Genomic DNA, 18,735 nt, shown 5'->3' with positions numbered 1-18,735 from the left:
ATATATATATATATATATATATATATATATACACACACACACAATTTTTTAGTTTTTTACTTATTCTTCAATAACTGCTCTATTTTTTTTTTAATTTATTACTATTATTTCATATCAGACTTTACAGGGTTAATTTACTTTTCTTAATTTTTGCTAAATATTAGTAATTTTAGTGAATGTATGACATCAGTTGATGTAGTTTCAATGGCATACAGACATTTTAAGTTTTGTTTAAGCGTTCAAAAACTGTTTGGGCTCAATTTAACTTCTACTTTTTGTAAATGACTGAACAAAACAGTCATGCAGCCATAAACAGCCAAAATAAAATTTGTTTAAATACAGATAAACAACTCTTATTGTTTAGAGGGACAATATGTTTTTGTAAAAGGTATGTTTGGAATGTAACATTTTCAATAGAGAGAATTCAACACAATGTTGTATCCATTGGACTAAATAAAGTTTCCCGTAGTTTTGGCATATGTTAGTGATTACTGAGTAAAATAATACTAATAATACATATTTTATAGAGACTGCACTCACACTATTTCATTCATGGGTTTTCCAGGCCAGGAAATCACAAATTAAACATTTCTTTATATTGTTATGAACATAGAACCCTGTTAAATGTATCAATATAGCAGTTTCATTTACAGGCTGTTATAGCGTACCAACCCCTCCCTTTTCAACACACGCAAACAAACTAAAACATGTCACAACAAACACACCAAAAGAAGAGAAAAACACTGCAAAGAGGCGAGATGTTGAGTGTAGCCACATGAACACCCCCCTAAAAGTGACTTTGAAAAAAAAATTCAGTAAACATGATCTGTAATGTTGCAAGAACCTTAAATTCCTTCAATTACCTGCAAAACTCTTCGTGTTTTCCCCAGCTGGTTGAGGATATTCAAATGAGGTATGAACAGATGCTTCTTATAATTTACTCATTCATATGCACAAATGATAGACATTCACAGTTCAGAGACAGGTTTCTCTTCAATGCTCCAGAGACTGTAATCCACTGGACTGTGTTTTACTGTGTGTTGTGTCTATTTCCTCGTGTCTTTCAAGTTCTCTGTGGTCTGAGGGAGGGGCCTTCACTGCTGACACTCGAGTGTGTTTCTGCAACTCATCCATTTATCAGAGGGAAACATACAGTAGGGTGAAAATCGATCCACATAATCAGACTTTTCTGAGAAAGAGGAATGCCTTTTATTCGCTGTTTCGAGAATTCTATATCCAGTTTTCTATAGCCAGCTCAGAAAAGCAAGGCGACAAATGAAAGAGAAACACAGAACAAAAGTTTCACAAACCATGGTGATCTTTTAGTTTACTGCTGCCACCTTGTGGCAAAAACTCTGTAACGTTTCATGAGGATCACTGGTGTGCACAGCCTGCAAGTTGTTTATATTTGGATGTATAATTATTGCTAAAAAAAATTCGAAAATGGTCTAGATTGCTGCTGAAGTAGGGTGACGTTACGTGATGTACTTTTCTCAACGCAGGTCACTATGGTCCAATCACATTCGATAATCATTATTGATGAGTAATGTACATTTGTGTACGAAATTGTGACCGTGATCTGCCACATCCATAAAAGGACTACCACATCCACATCCATTCTTCAGGACACAAATCATCAGGGCATTAAAGGTACAATATGTAAGAATTTTGCAGTAAAATACCCCAAAAAAAACAAAACAAAAAAACACTAGGTTTTACAAATAAATGTTTGCAACTATTTGTAAATCGTGAGAAAATTGCAATTTTAACCAAGGCTCTGGGACGTGTGAGGAGTCGCCTGTCAATTGCGTCATACCCGCGTTAACCCCGGTTTCCGGTATTATTTTGTAGAAACCATGGAAACACCAAAGACGCTTTAATATTTAATATGTTTTAATAGACAAGGGAACAACTGTTTTGATATATTTATAGACAGAAAACGAATTATTGTTATATAGCTCCACACATTTAGTCTTATTGTTTAAATCTAATTTTCTTGATTTTTTGCGAGTACCATGCTTTACCATGCCTCAGAGAAAAACTATTTTGTGAAGTAGCTAACATAGCATAATCAGATGAAGCTTTATTTTTAGTAACAGTAATACAGAATTTTCTCCATCATGCAATACTTTTTAAAATTAATTGCATGCCATTTATCAACACAAGCCATCCAGCATTTAATATGATACTCTAAAATCGATCTATCTTACTGCAGTGTTTAACAAGTGTCTCACAGCAGCCGCCGAGTGAACGCACAGAGTAACGTTATAACATTTTCAACACACTCAAATGTATCTAATATGATAAACAGAGCTGCGTTACCTCATACTCATGACCGGAAAAGCAGAAGCGGCGCCGGTGACTGCGGCATAATAAACGTTCTGCTGCTTGTGAGGAGTGTGTTGCGCAATTTAATTGAGGGCAGGATTTCCATTCAATAAATATGTGTAGCCCCAACTCATGAAAACAAATTCATGTAATGAAATGTAAATGAGTTGGTCCAACTCAATTACAGTTTAAATGATTTTTAAACACCTTTTTATACTTGTCAAACTTATGTTAAAACATAGGAAAATCAATTCTAATTTATAATTTCATTCATCATTGTACACAATATATTGAACATATAAAATAGATTAGTGTCACTCCTGACATTAGCATGGATTACTGAGTGCCCACAGCCTAAACACAGGCGCCACTCTTCTGCATAATGGAAACCACGAAATTAAAAAAGCATTACAGAAACTCCTCTAAATGTCCAACATAAATGAACTTTAAACACTAACAACATCTTTCCCTTTACAGAAAATCACATAAATAACACTTTAATCCTTTAATTTACTCTCCTAATGCAGTCCCTTGCAAAGCATGCTGGGAACTACAGATCCACTGCCAATTTAGTTATGTCATCAAAAATTATTTGTGTAGTTTTAACACAGATTAATTAAGTAAACTTCAGTTTTAGTTATATTAAGTTGATTGAACACAATTAAATTAAGTTGTGACAAAATTAGATATGTTTAAGTAAAGGGATCAGAATTTAAATGTCATATCTATGAAGGGCCTGAATTATTTATTTATTTTTTTATTTTTTTAATTTTTTTTGCTGTCTTTGATATCATCATCATCACCAACAACAACAACAACAAACTCTCATTTTTAAAATTCCTTTTATTTTTTAACAGTCCACAAATGTTTCATGATTTGGATTTAGTTTGTTTTCCCTCCTGTCCATGACTCACCAGAACAAATCTGTCAACCATTTTTGGAAAGCGATGCACCACTGAGAGAAATACATCAGAGTTATACCCAAATATGATTTTCTGCTGTTGTATTGCAATGAATGGATACAATCAGAATACCTGCTTAAACAACTGTCAATTTCTCATTTGCTACTCTGCATAAATTTATCATGGTGGCAAAGAATGTTACTAATTACCTAAAACTCACATTTGTTCAGCCATAATAAACCGTCTTTAACTGTTATATCAACTTAAACCACTGGCATTCTCATCCACATGACATCCTGTCTATTATTGAAGAGAAAAAATGTTAATCTTTAAACATGGAGCACGAGATGAAATATAAGAGCTGTCATGTGAGGACTGTACTTTACTCTTCTTATTGAGACAACAGCACAAACTACAAGACCTCTTCTGTGAGTATTTGACTGGCTGATCTGAGTGATATTTAAATATAGGTCTTATATCTGTGTGGTTTTAAATGTATTTCATTCTTCTAATGATAACAGTAAGAAATTCTCTACTTTGACAACATTTCAGGTTTTGCTTGTTTTGAGAAGACAAATAAGTCGTACTTTTTCTGGCTGCTGTACATAGATATATAATATGAATGACTTGGGTCAAAGAGCTGTCTTATATTAACATAATTATTGCAAATGCAGTAATATTGGTACATGGTATGAAGTTAATAAACATCTCTTTTTTTATTTTATTTTTATTTTATTTTTTTTATAGAGACCATGGCGGTCAGAATCAGTTCTTTGTTGAGTTTGATTCTCCTATGGAACTCTCCATGTATTAGTAGCAGCAGAACAGAACACAGTGACATTTATGAGAGAAACTCTCAACAGTCACCAGAGACTCTAATGAGCCAAACAAACCATCTGCAGATCAGACCTGAAAACTCAGTTCACATTCATCCAGGAGAAATGCTGACGCTTCAGTGCAAAGATGAAGGAAATGAAGGTGAGCAGCACAAATACAAAGAAATTTCTTTCTACAGCATGTTGGGAATACAAATATACAATCTTACTCTATTTTCTTGAAATTTGAGACACAAATTGTATAGTGTTGATTGCATTTGCCAAGCTCAACCATTCAACCCCAAAGTTGCTGTGTGTGTGTGTATACAGTATATACACCGATCAGGCATAACATTATGACCACTGACAGGTGAAGTGAATAACACTGATTATCTCTTCATCACGACACCTGTTAGTGGGTGGGATATATTAGACAGCAAGTGAACATTTTGTCCTCAAATTTGATGTGTAAGAAGCAGGAAAAATTGGCAAGCCTAAGGTTTTGAAAGAGTTTGAAAAGGGTTGTGATGGCTAGACGACAGGGTCAGAGCATCTCCAAAACTGCAGCTCTTGTGGGGTGTTCCCGGTCTGCAGTGGTCAGTGTCTACCAAAAGTGGTCCAAGGAAGGAACAGTGGTGAACTGGCGATGGGGTTAAGGGCGGCCAAGGCTCATTGATGCACGTGGGGAGCGAAAGCTGGCCCTTGTCCGATCCAACAGACGAGCTTACTGTAGCTCAAATTGCTCAAGATGTCAATGCTGGTTCTGATAGAAAGGTGTCAGAATACACAGTGCATCACAGTTTGTTGCGTATGGGGCTGCATAGATGCAGACCAGTCAGAGTGCCCATGCTGACCCCTGTCCATCGCCGAAAGTGGAAACAGTGGGCATGCGAGCATCAGAACTGGACCACGGGGCAATGGAAGAAGGTGGCCTGGTCTGATGAATCACGTTTTCTTTTACATCACGTGGATGGCCGGGTGCATGTGCCTCACTTACCTGGGGAACACATGGCACCAGGATGCACTATGGGAAGAAGGCAAGCTGGCGGAGGCAATGTGATGCTTTGGGCAATGTTCTGCTGGGAAACCTTGGGTCCTGCCATCCATGTGGATGTTACTTTGACATGTACCACCTAACTAAGCATTGTTGCAGACCATGTACACCCTTTCATGGAAATGGTATTCCCTGGTGGCTGTGGCCTCTTTCAGCAGGATAATGCACCCTGCCACAAAGTACAAATGGTTCAGATATGGTTTGAGGAGCACAACAATGAGTTTGAGGTGTTGACTTGGGCTCCAAATTCCCCAGATCTGAATCCAATCAAGCATCTGTGGGATGTGCTGAACAAACAAGTCCGATCCATGGAGGAACCACCTCGCAACTTACAGGACTTAAAGGATCTGCTGCTAACATCTTGGTGCCAGATACCACAGCACACCTTCAGGGGTCTAGTGGAGTCCATGCCTAAATGAGTCAGGGGTGTTTTGGCAGCAAAAGGTGGACCAACACAATATTAGGAAGGTGGTTGTGGTCATAATGTTATGCCTGATTGGTGTATATATATTTAGTTTATCAATAACTTTCAAACAAGCTTTTGGTCTCGAACTATAGCTATACTGAGTGACAACTGAATTTAGAATAAAACTATACTTATCCTGATGGTGTTTAAAATTTATATATATATATATATAATTATATGCACACACTGGGTACGGAAAGTATTCAGACCCCCTTAAATTTTTCACTCTTTGTTATATTGCAGCCATTTGCTGAAATCATTTAAGTTCATTTTTTTCCTCATTAATGTACACACAGCACCCCATATTGACAGAAAAACACAGAATTGTTGACATTTTTGCAGATTGAAATATCTGAAATATCACATGGTCCTAAGTATTCAGACCCTTTGCTCAGTATTTAGTAGAAGCACCCTTTTGATCTAATACAGCCATGAGTCTTTTTGGGAAAGATGCAACAAGTTTTTCACACCTGGATTTGGGGATCCTCTGCCATTCCTCCTTGCAGATCCTCTCCAGTTCTGTCAGGTTGAATGGTAAACGTTGGTGGACAGCCATTTTTAGGTCTCTCCAGAGATGCTCAATTGGGTTTAAGTCAGGGCTCTGGCTCTGGGTCATTCAAGAACAGTCACGGAGTTGTTGTGAAGCCACTCCTTCGTTATTTTAGCTGTGTGCTTAGGGTCATTGTCTTGTTGGAAGATAAACCTTCGGCCCAGTCTGAGGTCCTGAGCACTCTGGAGAAAGTTTTCGTACAGGATATCCCTGTACTTATCCCTGTACCGCATTCATCTTTCCCTCGATTGCAACCAGTCGTCCTGTCCCTGCAGCTGAAAAACATCCCCAGAGCATGATGCTGCCACCACCATGCTTCACTGTTGGGACTGTATTGGACAGGTGATGAGCAGTGCCTGGTTTTCTCCACACATACCGCTTAGAATTAAGGCCAAAAAGTTCTACCTTGGTCTCATCAGACCAGATAATCTTATTTCTCACCATCTTGGAGTCCTTCAGGTGTTTTTTAGCAAACTCCATGCGGGCTTTCATGTGTCTTGCACTGAGGAGAGGCTTCCCTCGGGCCACTCTGCCATAAAGCCCCGACTGGTGGAGGGCTGCAGTGATGGTTGACTTTCTACAACTTTCTCCCATCTCCCGACTGCATCTCTGGAGCTCAGCCACAGTGATCTTTGGGTTCTTCTTTACCTCTCTCACCAAGGCTCTTCTCCCCCGATAGCTCAGTTTGGCCAGACGGCCAGCTCTAGGAAGGGTTCTGGTCGTCCCAAACGTCTTCCATTTAAGGATTATGGAGGCCGCTGTGCTCTTAGGAACATTAAGTGCAGCAGAAATTTTTTTTGTAACCTTGGCCAGATCTGTGCCTTGCCACAATTCTGTCTCTGAGCTCTTCAGGCAGTTCCTTTGACCTCATGATTCTCATTTGCTCTGACATGCACTGTGAGCTGTAAGGTCTTATATAGACAGGTGTGTGGCTTTCCTAATCAAGTCCAATCAGTATAATCAAACACAGCTGGACTCAAATGAAGGTGTAGAACCATCTCAAGGATGATCAGAAGAAATGGACAGCACCTAAGTTAAATATATGAGTGTCACAGCAAAGGGTCTGAATACTTAGGACCATGTGATATTTCAGTTTTTCTTTTTTGATAAATGTGCAAAAATGTCAACAATTCTGTGTTTTTCTGTCAATATGGGGTGCTGTGTGTACATTAATGAGGAAAAAAACTTCAATGATTTTAGCAAATGGCTGCAATATAACAAAGACTGAAAAATTTAAGAGGTTCTGAATACTTTCCGTACCCACTGTGTGTATATATATATATATATATATATATATATATATATATATATATATATATGATAGATAGATATGTGTGTGTGTGTGTGTGTGTGAATTTTAAATTTAAAGTTTTAATAACTTTGTTGTGTTTTTGTCATTTTAAATGTCTATAAATGTCTATAAATTATTTTATAAATATGTCAAGTAAAATGTGAAATGTTGCTTTGGCAACTAGCTATTTTTTTTTTTTTTTTTAAATTTGATTTGATTTCAGTTAGTTAATTTCAAGCAAAAAAAGACATGAAAAGTGTCTCTTTTGACTGCTTATTCTTCACTTTGCAGTGCTGAGGCAGTGGTGGCAGACACCTTTTGGATTGTTTGATGGCTGCAACCACCAAAACAAAGACCCAGTGGAAACATGCAATGGCACTTTGAGGATTTTAAGGGCCACATCCAGCCATGATGGACTCTATATCTGTATCTGCCAGGACAAGATGAGCAAAACAATTGTGCCTTACAGAGTTAATGTAGTGGGCTTAAATCCTAACATTAACAAACAGCCGAGGAAGACCAGGGAGGTTTACGCCAACACGCTGTCAGAAAGCCATTTCGTGGCGGCTGTGGCATCATCAGTAATCGTGAGCTTTTTAGTGGCCTTCACACTTGGTGCATTCAGTAGATCCTACGTGATAAAGTGTCTACGAACGATAAGGGCTCACATACCTTATAGAAAAGGTGATCACAATCACATCAATGGACAAAACAATGAACAAACCACCAGAGCACAACCTGAGACAGTGTTCTTCCATAAAAACCACGACTCTGGAGAAGACACTGTCGACATTGGTTTGGCTGATCAGGAATGCAGGAACTCTGATAATGTAGACGCTATAGGAAATGGCAATGCAGATGGCGGGAAGGATGACACTCGGGACTGTGAAGGTGAAGAACAAAACCAAGAGTTCAGATCAGTGGTTAGTCCACATCCAAAGAAGAAGAGCCGCGTCATTAAATTGTACAACTATGATGAAGAAGGGAATCGATTCAGCCACATCAAAGACTCTGGGATGGAGGGTGAAGACGAGCTCAGGCCAAAAATCAGAACTAAATCACTGACGCGACTCAATGCCATCATGAAACAGGCAGACTTAAACCCAGTTAAAGATTCAGCTGAGAGCCAGTCGACTCAACCAGATGCTCCTTCCAATGAAAACAGTGTTTCAGCTACAGAAGGAGACAGAGTCTCACAAACAAGTCAAGAGACACAAAATGGAGGAAACGATCATTGTAAGGAACTTTGAAAATTCTGTGGGTGAAATTTAGTTTATGCTGATTTTCTTTATTTTGTGATAACTGAGTCTGATTGGACAATTGACTTAGGCTTACCTATCATTCTGTCAAAAAATTAAGTGTAAAACTTATGCAATTGTGTATATCGTTAAATGTTTATACAGACAACGTCACATTTTCACATTTCAACAGTAGTCATTTTGTTGCATATATTAAAGATGTAATCAAAAATACTTTTATAAAACAGTTCCTGTCATTGATTCTGATTGGTCAATAGCTGTTTTATTCACGATAAAACACTGCTATGACCGCTTAATCCAATGGATCTGTGTATCACTGCATAACACCCTTAGCAACCACTCTTAGCAATATAAACTGTTTGTTCTCAATTTATATTGTTCATTGAAGCTTACTGTATTATAGAAGAGTATTGTGAGAAAAAGATCGATCGAGTTTATTATCTGCATTCAGATTTAGCATTTTCCTTCAGTCCTATGTTCATAATAAAAAAATGTTTAAATATCCGCTGCAGTATCTTGTCAGTTAACAGTTAAGGGGTTTTCCCGTGACTTAATGAAATTTTTTTTTTTTTTGTTTACTTAATGAAAATTGCATTGATACATATTTCTTGGCTTTAATATATGTATTGTGTTGTAACCATTTTATAAAAGCAATAAGGTACACAAGGCTAGTGCTGTATCGCGAATAAGTCACGGCTGAAGGGGTTGCAGGTCCTTTTGCGTCATGCCTAACAATGCCCTTCAGCCGTGACTTATTCACGATACAGCACTAGCCTTGTGTACCTTATTGCTTACATACAGCACTTGTTCAGATGTTTACGGTCAGTAAAATTTTGTCTTAAACGATATTATTTCAGTAAAGATGCATTAAATTGTCCAAAAGTGACAGTGAAGACATTTAATTTACAAAAGATTTTGATTTAAAATAAATGCTGCTCTTTTGAGATTTCTATTAATCAAAGAAACCTGAAGAAAAAATCTACAAAATTATGAAGCAGCAGAACTTTTTTTCAACTTTGAAACTAAGAAATGTTTCTTGAGCATCAAATCAGCATATTAGAATGATTTGTGAAGGATCTTGTGACACTGAAGACTGGAGTAATAGTGCTGAAAATTTAGCTTTGCATCACAGGAATAAATTACATTTTAAAATATATGCATAGAAATAATTGTAATAATATTTCACAGTATTACTGTTTTTACTGTATTTTGGATCAAATAAATGCAGTCTAGATGAGCCTAAGAATCTTTCATTTTAAAAAAATCATTAAAAAAATTTCTTTTGCTGACCCCAAACTTCTGAGTAGTAATGTGTGTGAAAGTATTTTTTTTTTTTTATTCATGCTTCATTTAGATTGTTGAATAATGCCTTATTGCTCTAACATTGCTGTATATGCCAAGCCACTAATGTCCAGAAGAAAAAATAATTTACAACTGCTTTATTTATTTCCTTTTCAAGACACTATAAACAAAGTAAAACTTTAAGGGAAAAAAAATGAAAGGGACAAAAATTACAAACAGACCGTTTCCCTCTCAGAAAAAAAATAATACAACACTGGCAATAGAACTGTTCAACAAATCAATACATATGAAAAATATTTCCCCTTTTGTTTGTCTTGTGATTCTTCTGTGTCATTTTCCTTTTAAAGTAACACTGTAAATGTCTCTGGGTAGTGATGATCCGAAATGGGCATCGGATACATTGAAGCAATCCTCAAGAGGTATGCCATCTTCTGGGGCAGCCTGGGGCACACCGAAAAAAAAAAATCTGATGTGCTTTAATTCAGCGTCTGGTTTTGCTATAATGCAATTTTGGCTTTATGCCACTCCACAAACTCATCCAGCATCACTGGCCCTGAAATCAACACAGAGACAGCGAACATTAGCAATTTAACTGAGAAAGATGAATGTACAGATGACAAGAGAATAGAGCTGCACGATTCTTTTTTTTTTTTGGTATAAAACAGAGATCATGATTCTGAATAGACAATTAAACAAAATAACGTGGTTTACTAGAGGTTCTGACAAAAACTTAATTGCTGTCAAATTAAAAATGTATAATTAAAATGAATGATTCAATGACTCCCTAAATACCGACTAACTCATTAACACTTGTTTCATTACTAGATGAATCAGCGTTTTTGAATGACTAATGAGTGCATAATCTTGACGAATGTTGATCTTGAGTAATATAAAAATCGCATGAATTCCGATATGACTGTCGCATTACAAAACATCTGACCTGTATCAGATTTAGCATCACATATAGAAGTGGCACAAATCAGAATCCATGTGGTTTGTACTGTTCACACAGTCATGGGGAAAACATATGAGTCACATGTGGGCAAAAAAAATAAAATAAATAAAAATAAAGTAAATCAATCAGATTTGGGACACATTTGCCTGCATTGTGAATGGAGCCTTGCTCTATTTTTAATGCTTCCATAGACATCAGTGTTTATATCCGAACTATAATCTTTAATCCCAATAATTCTGTGACAATTTGAATTATTGTTACACAGAAATACTGATACTGTGTGTCATACCTATACAACTGCACTCTCTAGGTCAGCAGCAGATTTGAGAGTTCCGGTGTGACTTTGACAAAGGTTATAGCCAAATCGCTGTCATTTAGGAATAAGATCAATAACAATCTGTGTTTGAATCGAGATCGCAATCTTTTAATGATTAATCGTGCAGCTCTACAAGAGAAACACACTTACAGGCTCCATCTTCATCATAGTTGCTCAAGTCTGTGTTAACTGTACGGCTGAACTCTAAGACGTTGTACCACTGGTCCTTGTTCATGACTTTATACTTTGATTGCTAGAGGAAAGATACTTCTGTTAGTCACATTATTAAAGAACAAATACTTCTAAATTCAGAGTTTTTAGATGCATACTCCACCAAAAAGAGATCATATACGGTTCAGTTTGGCTTTAAATTGCATCTTTTTGTCCTTTTTGGAGCTTGACAGCCGATTCGACAGTCTGGTTTAGAGAAAGAGATGACAAACCTCCAGAAATTGGTGGAACACTGGGAACAGAGGCCACGTTCTTCCAAGGAGCAGCGCCAGCATGGATTTTGCAGTGTCCATATCAAGACTGCGCTGATCTTTATCCTACAGATAAAACCAGATGAATATGCTGAAAGAACATCAGTAAAGGCTGGAACACACTACATGACTTTTAAACTCTGAACACATTTTAAACACTAGGCATCTTACATTTGCCGACTTTGTAAATGGTTACAGAGAAAAACTGGGCATCATACACCAAGGCTATGTTTGATTTTTATGCATATTTGATTGAAATCAGATCAGATTTAGCAAGTATGAACAGCAAAAAAAAAAAAAAAAAAAAAAAAACATGAAATGATCGGATTTCACATGGTTTATGTGACTTTCTCACGCTACGTAAAACGTAAACATCAGACGTTGTTATAGGAAACATGCTGAAAATTGTTGCAGAAACAAGGTTGTGTAGTTTCAAAGTGCTAGATGAGCAGAAAATGACAATATAATGGAGATAGGTTTTAAAACCGGCAGCACAGAATAAAGCCACACATACCAGCCTCCTACTTTTCTGCCGCTGCCTCAGAAGACACAGTAGTTCAGCGTGGTGGCTACACATTGTCATGTTGTAAAAAAGACAACATCTGTATTGCAAATCCTATCCATGTTGCTGTTGTTGTTGTTTTTGGTGTATACCTACGAACGCAACATCATTGCCATAGAAACCAATGCAGATATTCCGGCAAACGAAACAGTGGCATAGACACAAATCAGATCTAAACAGTTGTGGACATCAATAATTTTAGATCAGATTCCAATCGGATACACAAATAATCGGATTTTGACTGACAGTGTCAACTTAGCCTTAATGACTGAGGATCATACACTACCAGACTTTTAAATCTTTCCATACACAACTAACTCACACAGAAACATGTGCCTTGTTGCTAGGAGGTGCATGACAGATGAAACAAACATGGATGTAAAGGAGATGACTGCAGTAGTTGTTGTAGTAACTGAGTTGCAAAAGAAAAAACAAGTCAAGTGTATTTGAATGCGGTTTAGGTAGGTAGACGTGGTCAGTACGGACACTTCAGATTACATCGTGACTTAGAGGTGAGTGGTGCAGTCAGTTGTTTTATCAGTGCTGATGAGACAATTAATGAGGCTAATTTAAAATACCTTATAGCAGCGGTTCCCAAACTGGGGTACGCGTACCCCTGGGGGTACGTGAGGTGACAAAAGGGGGTACGCAAACAAAATGCTGAGTAGTTCATTTAATTCTACCTTAAAATTACTTCATCATTTGCAGTCAAAAATGAATGTATCCACAGAAGCAGCATGGATATGATAGATTGCGTGCCGAATCTGCTGCCTTAAATCGCGCTAAATTACTACCGTTCTCGACAATGCACCTTTGTAAAAGTGGGGATTTAACACTTATTCGCATAAAGGACAAATATAAACACAGATAGTGGATTGATATCGATTTAAGACTCGAACTTTCTTCGATACAAAAACATACCTTGTGTGAGTTCTTGTATTTAATATTGATAACGAGCAAGAATGCAACTGTTCCCAAATATCCACATGACTGCAAAGGTGACATTATTATACAACAGGTCAAAAAATATAACGTACATTTTAAACACAGTAGTAGACTATTTACTGTATTTTGCAATGAAATAATAACGAAAACCACAGCAGAACTACAACACACGTCTGTGTTTCGCGAACAATTCTGCGGCTTTGAACGAATCGTGAGAGTCAATGATTCAGTGATTAATTCACAGCCACTTGCTTCGTTACTGAATGAATGACTCGATGACTCACTCATAAAAACAGTGACTTGCTGCCACCTACTGGCCATCTGGCCTTTTACCATCGTTGCATTTTTCTCTATTGAACATTTTTTTTGTTTAAAACATTATTTATTTTATAAAATTATTCATAAAGGTAAATGGAAAATGGAAAATCAATTTAGAGGGCAAATATTGTCCCTTAATGGTAAAGGTGTGACTGCAGTTGAAATGGAAGAGAGGGGGTACGCAGAAGGATGGTGATCCCTTCAGGGGGTACTCCAAGCAAAAAAGTTTGGGAACCACTGTCTTATAGGAATGTTATGCATGCTCTGTTAATTTACTTTTGTATTGTTATTTGTATTGTATTTTATTGCAACACTGCTAGATAGAGCAGCTTCAGTACACAATATGATACGATATGCGTTCTAAAATCAGCTGAAAATATCAAACATATTTTGTTATTGTCTGACTGGATGGAATCATAGTCTGAAGTTAAATATTTAGAGTCTGTGTCTATCACACAACGCAATTTTCTGTGAAATTGTGAGCTCCGACCAGGGATGGGCAGTATTTATGATACATGTATTTCAAATACGCATTTCAAATACAAAATAGTATTTTGTAATTTGTATTTGATAGGGTTGATGAAAATGGCTTTGTATTTTGTATCAAAATACTTTAGCGTTTTGTATTTTTAGAACACTGTAAAATACTTTGTAAGAAGTCTACATGATGACATCATAAAATTGCAGCCTCTGATTGGTGCTTACTCAATAGTTTGCAGAGACTTGTTGAGATCAGAACAGAAAATGGATCCAAATGGAAGAAGGTGGTCAAGAAATGTGCAGGCTGACAGCTTTCCATCAATTTTTTTTTTTTTTTTTTTTGCGTAAATTGCTATAATTTTTAAGAGTTCATATTAAGTTTTGGTGTTCGTTTTGGTAGCCTAGGCTAAATAGTTTACCAATTAACATAATGTTCTTGAAAATAATTATACCGAGCAGCAGCCCCCTTTATTTATGATTAACAATCAAATGATTAATTGGTTAAAAACGAGTTGCTATGAATACAGGAGCCATCAATTGTCTTCTTATAAATGAGTTGTCATTGAGTCAATGTTGCTGATGCAGAGTAGGCCCTTCATTACCAAACATCAAGTAACTAAATTAGGATACAGTTATGAGTTATTTGCAAACATTATACTGTTGGTTACTTTAAAACTAAACTTCATCTGGGAGATCACAGGGATATGTTAATATTTGATCTGTTAAAGCTACAATATGTAAATTTTCACCGCTAGAGGTCACTTATTCAAAACAAAGGCGTAGCTCCATGACACCTTGATTTCACGGAATCATGGGAGGTGTTGTCTTCACGTCTACGGCCGGTGGAAAATAATCGTGATGAGACTCAGGCAGAAATCATGTTCATGGATGAGGTTATTAACGTTACTATAGTATGAAGCAGAGCATGGCCTAGTGCTGTGAGAGCTGAATGAGGAGCTGGAGTGATTGATAATGAGAGACGAGTGCGACACGCGTCTCGAGAGCAGCGGTACTTTTATTATGCCACAGTCGCTGCTTCTGCTTCTTCCGGTCAAGCGTATGTGGGGTAAAGCAGCGCTGTTTATCATATTAGATACATTTGTGTGATGAAAGTTGTTATAGTGCTACTCTGTTTTCACTCAGCGGCTGCTATGAGACACTTCTTGCACACGGCAGTAAGCTAGATTGATATTAGTTATGATAAAACATGGTACTCGCTGTAAATCAAGAAAACAAGATTCAAACAAAAAGACTTAATGTGTTGAGCTATATAACATGATTAGTTTTCTGTTAATGAATGTATCCAAACAGTTGCCCATCTGTCTAATAAAACACATAATATACTAAAGTGTCTTTGATGTTTCCATGGTTTCCACAAAATAAAACCGGAAATCGAGGGTAATGATGTCATTGATAGGCGACGCACGGACATGGTCTGTATCCTGGTTAAAATTGCTTATTTCTCTGGATTTAGACAATTTTGGAAATTTTTTTGGGATAATGTAAGTACACAAGTCAACAAAATATATAACATTGTTCTAGTGTTTTTTTGGATATTTTATAATTTGTGCCTTTAACTGGTTGCATAAGTCAGATTTATTGATTGATTCTGGCAGAGAAAAGCTGCTGCTATTATTGTGTACTTACTCAACTGAGTCAGTGTAATGGTGAAGGGATATATCAAATAGGCCAATTGATGGAAGGTTTGCGAAGAAATTTCATGCTCCCTTGTAAAAGTATTTTGTAGTATTTTTAAAATACAAAAATACAGTAGTTTATTTTGATGCATTTAAAATTGAGGTATTTGGTATTTTATTTTAAAATACATTTTGATGTATTTTTGCCCAACCCTGGCTCCGACTACCCAAAATCTGCAGAATGGTGCAGACTTTCAAGACTGCAAATCGGGGCAAAAATCTGAGCAAAAGTCACGTAGTGTATTCCAGCCTTAAACAGACACAAATTCACCGCAAAATTACATATAGAAAAAGATGCAAGCAATATTTATCTTAAAATGTGGATTTTTCATCCTACTAAAAAAAGCCTCTCACCCTGGCAAAGTCGAAGGCATATCTGTAAATGCTCTTGAATATAACTGGGTCATTCAGTTGAGAGCGTAAATAATCCAGTCTGCCTTGTAATCTCTCTGTGCAGTCACAACTGTAGAGAGATACGAGAAGTTAAATGCTAAAATCATAAAAGACTTTTGATTTCTCATAATATCCATGGCATGTGACGTGAAGGTCTTTCTTACTGTAGTGATGTCATTCCTTTCAGCCACTCTTCTTTTGTGAAAAATCCCATATTTGTTGCTTCAAGTTTCCAGGCTAAAACTAACATTACAATCTGAAAGGTCACAAAAACACAGTGCACATTATTTCAAGTGATTTCTCATATTTGGACAGAAGGCTGTTCCTAAAACTTAACTTTAGGATTTACATATGAATGAATTTTACTAACATTTTCTGGCTCCACTCCGATGTCCTCACAGAACTTCTCCATGCTTTCTGGTCCGACAATGTCATCTGACCCTACACATATTTAAAGTCACAGCAATAATCATTTAAACTCCATTTAACAGAGAAAAAATAAAATCAAATTTGGCAATCAATTTGACTTTCTTATTACATATTTTTGGTCTAATTGCGAATGATTCATCAGTGCAAGTCTTCAAAATCTTTAAGCAATATTTAATAACTTGCTCCACCTCAAGCCATCTTATATATCAGCCCTTGCCCTCCAAATGTCATACAGACACCATATTATACACCATCCTGATTCATAAAATCATGCCTAGTCATTATTTTTTTTTCTTGATAAATACTGTTTACACTTGGAAATGTCACATTATGGAAGTAAAATGGTTTGCAAATGCAGTTTCATGTTAACTGGCTGCATGTGTTTAAAGTCAGCATGAAACTGAATTTATCCCTATTGTGACGTATATATACACGAGTGAAATGGCTTCTTAAGAAAAAACTGCAGGCAGGCCTTTTTGTCTATCTGGAATTGATTGGATGGTTGGATCTTTATGGTTTGCTATTGCTGCGATGTCGTTGCAAGAGGGAGGGGAAGTTATTTTGATTAAAGATTATGAAGCACATGAATTTAAAAAAAAAAAAATGTGCATGGATAAATCATTTATAATAAATATTGCAATAATCCATAAAACAAAAAAACAAGGAAAGTCCATTTTGATTTCATGGAGACTTTAAGGAAAGCATTGATTCACATACCTGCATATTCATAAAACCAGGCAAGACATTTCTTGCTAGAAAACTGATCCTCTGGGTTTACCATCCGTCCTGGAGTTTGTGTCCTACAGTAACTAAGGGGATAAAAGAGGGGAATGATACAGTGAATATGTATGAAAGAGTGAAAGATGCAGAGAGAAAGACAGAAATATTTTTACCTGGTGATTTTGCACTTTCTGATGTTGGGGTCTTCTGAGCCGGACGACTTTCTTTTCTTTTTCACAGGCATAATGGAGCTTCGGGTAAGTTGGGTTGGTCTTACTAAACAAATCACAATCAAACAGAAGCAATTGAAGCTGACAGCCGCTTTCCTTCCCATCCAATTCAATATTTCAGGGTCAAAAAAGCAGAAACCATCTCTACCTGTGTACCTTTAGGCACCGTGTCCATTCAAGTGTACTAGACTCTAAAACAGGAGGAAAAACAAAATGACAACTTCATACTCATAGTCAAAGCATGACTTAATACAACAAATAGATTTAAATTTTAATTCATGCTAAAATTCAAATATGTGCTGTCAAGATATAGGACTTACAAGGCAAAGATATCGTCACAAATATCTCTTTTCTTCTTATCGTCCCACTGTTCAGACCTTTACGAAAGAAAAATAAATAATTTATGTGATGTTTACCAGCTTTACATGCTAAATATCTTCAAATGTCATTGCTGGACGTCTTAGCCTGCAAAAACAACTATAAACATAAATAATGTCACATAATTATTTTAAAACCCGAGGCAAATCCTGATGTTAATGTGTAAAGCAGAATATCCATTTGACAGAATAAAAAAAAAAGTCTAGACAAACACTTGAGCTTAAACTTCGTACTTAAAACATAAAGAAATGTATTGCTGTATTATTTTAAATAGAACTTAAAATGGCTGCTTATTAAAATCATATCATGAATGCAGCTAGATCCAAAAATTAACCCAAGACTGTACTAAATTTCCCTGACACTAAACGTAATGTTTGATTTACACAGATAAAGTTAAAAGCAATTAAAAAACAAACAACTGAAAAACAATAAAACAAAACTGACGCATCGCCTTTGTGGGTACTGAAATGGCTGAACTGCTTAATGCCAAAGCCCGAAACTCATCGAAACGTGTGATATCAATAAAAATATATTCATATAGAGGTTAAAACTAAAAGAGCGTCAAAACAACTGATGGTATGAGTAAAAAGAAAGACAAACATGCATGTGCTATATGAACATATATGAACACCACCTCACCGGCTCATTTAAATATCACAAATAAACACCCAATAAAACACTCCACAGATACGAAACTCAGTGTAATAAAGTGCGCACTCATCAAACCTGAATTATCAAATGGTTTTAGTTCGTCCTCTTGAGTTTATTTGTTAACAATTTCATCTGCGTTTGGGCTGAAATCTGCGACTGCTTCTGTACCACACTGACTGAAGAAATGAACACTTCCGGCTCCCCAACCGACA

The 18,735-nt window shown here is 36.5% G+C and overlaps 3 protein-coding genes across 7 annotated transcripts in view; 1 reads left to right on the top strand and 2 right to left on the bottom strand.

Annotated features, from left to right (window-relative positions):
• Positions 1-1,106, bottom strand: part of capn5a (calpain 5a) — a 32,964-nt gene extending 31,858 nt beyond the window's left edge. Inside the window, exon 1 of the mRNA XM_048168561.1 lies at positions 864-1,106. The gene's annotated coding sequence lies outside the window, so the exon portion shown is untranslated. The remainder of the gene's footprint in view (positions 1-863) is intronic.
• A 192-nt stretch (positions 1,107-1,298) lies between these two features.
• LOC125254120 lies at positions 1,299-9,210 on the top strand. Its single transcript, XM_048168563.1, has 4 exons — positions 1,299-1,650; positions 3,543-3,658; positions 3,978-4,208; positions 7,698-9,210. The coding sequence occupies exons 3-4, from the start codon at positions 3,983-3,985 to the stop codon at positions 8,654-8,656; spliced, it is 1,185 nt and encodes a 394-aa protein (XP_048024520.1). The 5' UTR covers positions 1,299-1,650; positions 3,543-3,658; positions 3,978-3,982; the 3' UTR covers positions 8,657-9,210.
• An 879-nt stretch (positions 9,211-10,089) lies between these two features.
• On the bottom strand, positions 10,090-18,731 carry dcun1d5 (DCN1, defective in cullin neddylation 1, domain containing 5 (S. cerevisiae)). Of its 5 annotated transcripts, none has more exons than XM_048169178.1 (11): positions 18,599-18,731; positions 17,815-17,871; positions 17,651-17,685; positions 17,438-17,540; positions 17,262-17,353; positions 16,486-16,556; positions 16,280-16,371; positions 16,077-16,185; positions 11,682-11,786; positions 11,389-11,491; positions 10,090-10,520 (listed from the first exon to the last, which is right to left on the bottom strand). In XM_048169178.1, the coding sequence occupies exons 3-11, from the start codon at positions 17,667-17,669 to the stop codon at positions 10,465-10,467; spliced, it is 750 nt and encodes a 249-aa protein (XP_048025135.1). In that variant the 5' UTR covers positions 17,670-17,685; positions 17,815-17,871; positions 18,599-18,731; the 3' UTR covers positions 10,090-10,464. The 5 variants fall into 5 exon arrangements, with proteins under 5 accessions (XP_048025135.1, XP_048025139.1, XP_048025136.1 ...); XM_048169182.1 differs by having other exon boundaries at positions 17,643-17,685; positions 18,599-18,729; XM_048169179.1 differs by having other exon boundaries at positions 18,512-18,626.
• Between the last annotated feature and the right edge of the window lie 4 nt (positions 18,732-18,735).

Source organism: Megalobrama amblycephala, linkage group LG19 (genome assembly GCF_018812025.1).
Source record: "Megalobrama amblycephala isolate DHTTF-2021 linkage group LG19, ASM1881202v1, whole genome shotgun sequence".
Taxonomy (NCBI): domain Eukaryota; kingdom Metazoa; phylum Chordata; class Actinopteri; order Cypriniformes; family Xenocyprididae; genus Megalobrama; species Megalobrama amblycephala.
This window is presented reverse-complemented; position numbering and strand designations above follow the sequence as displayed.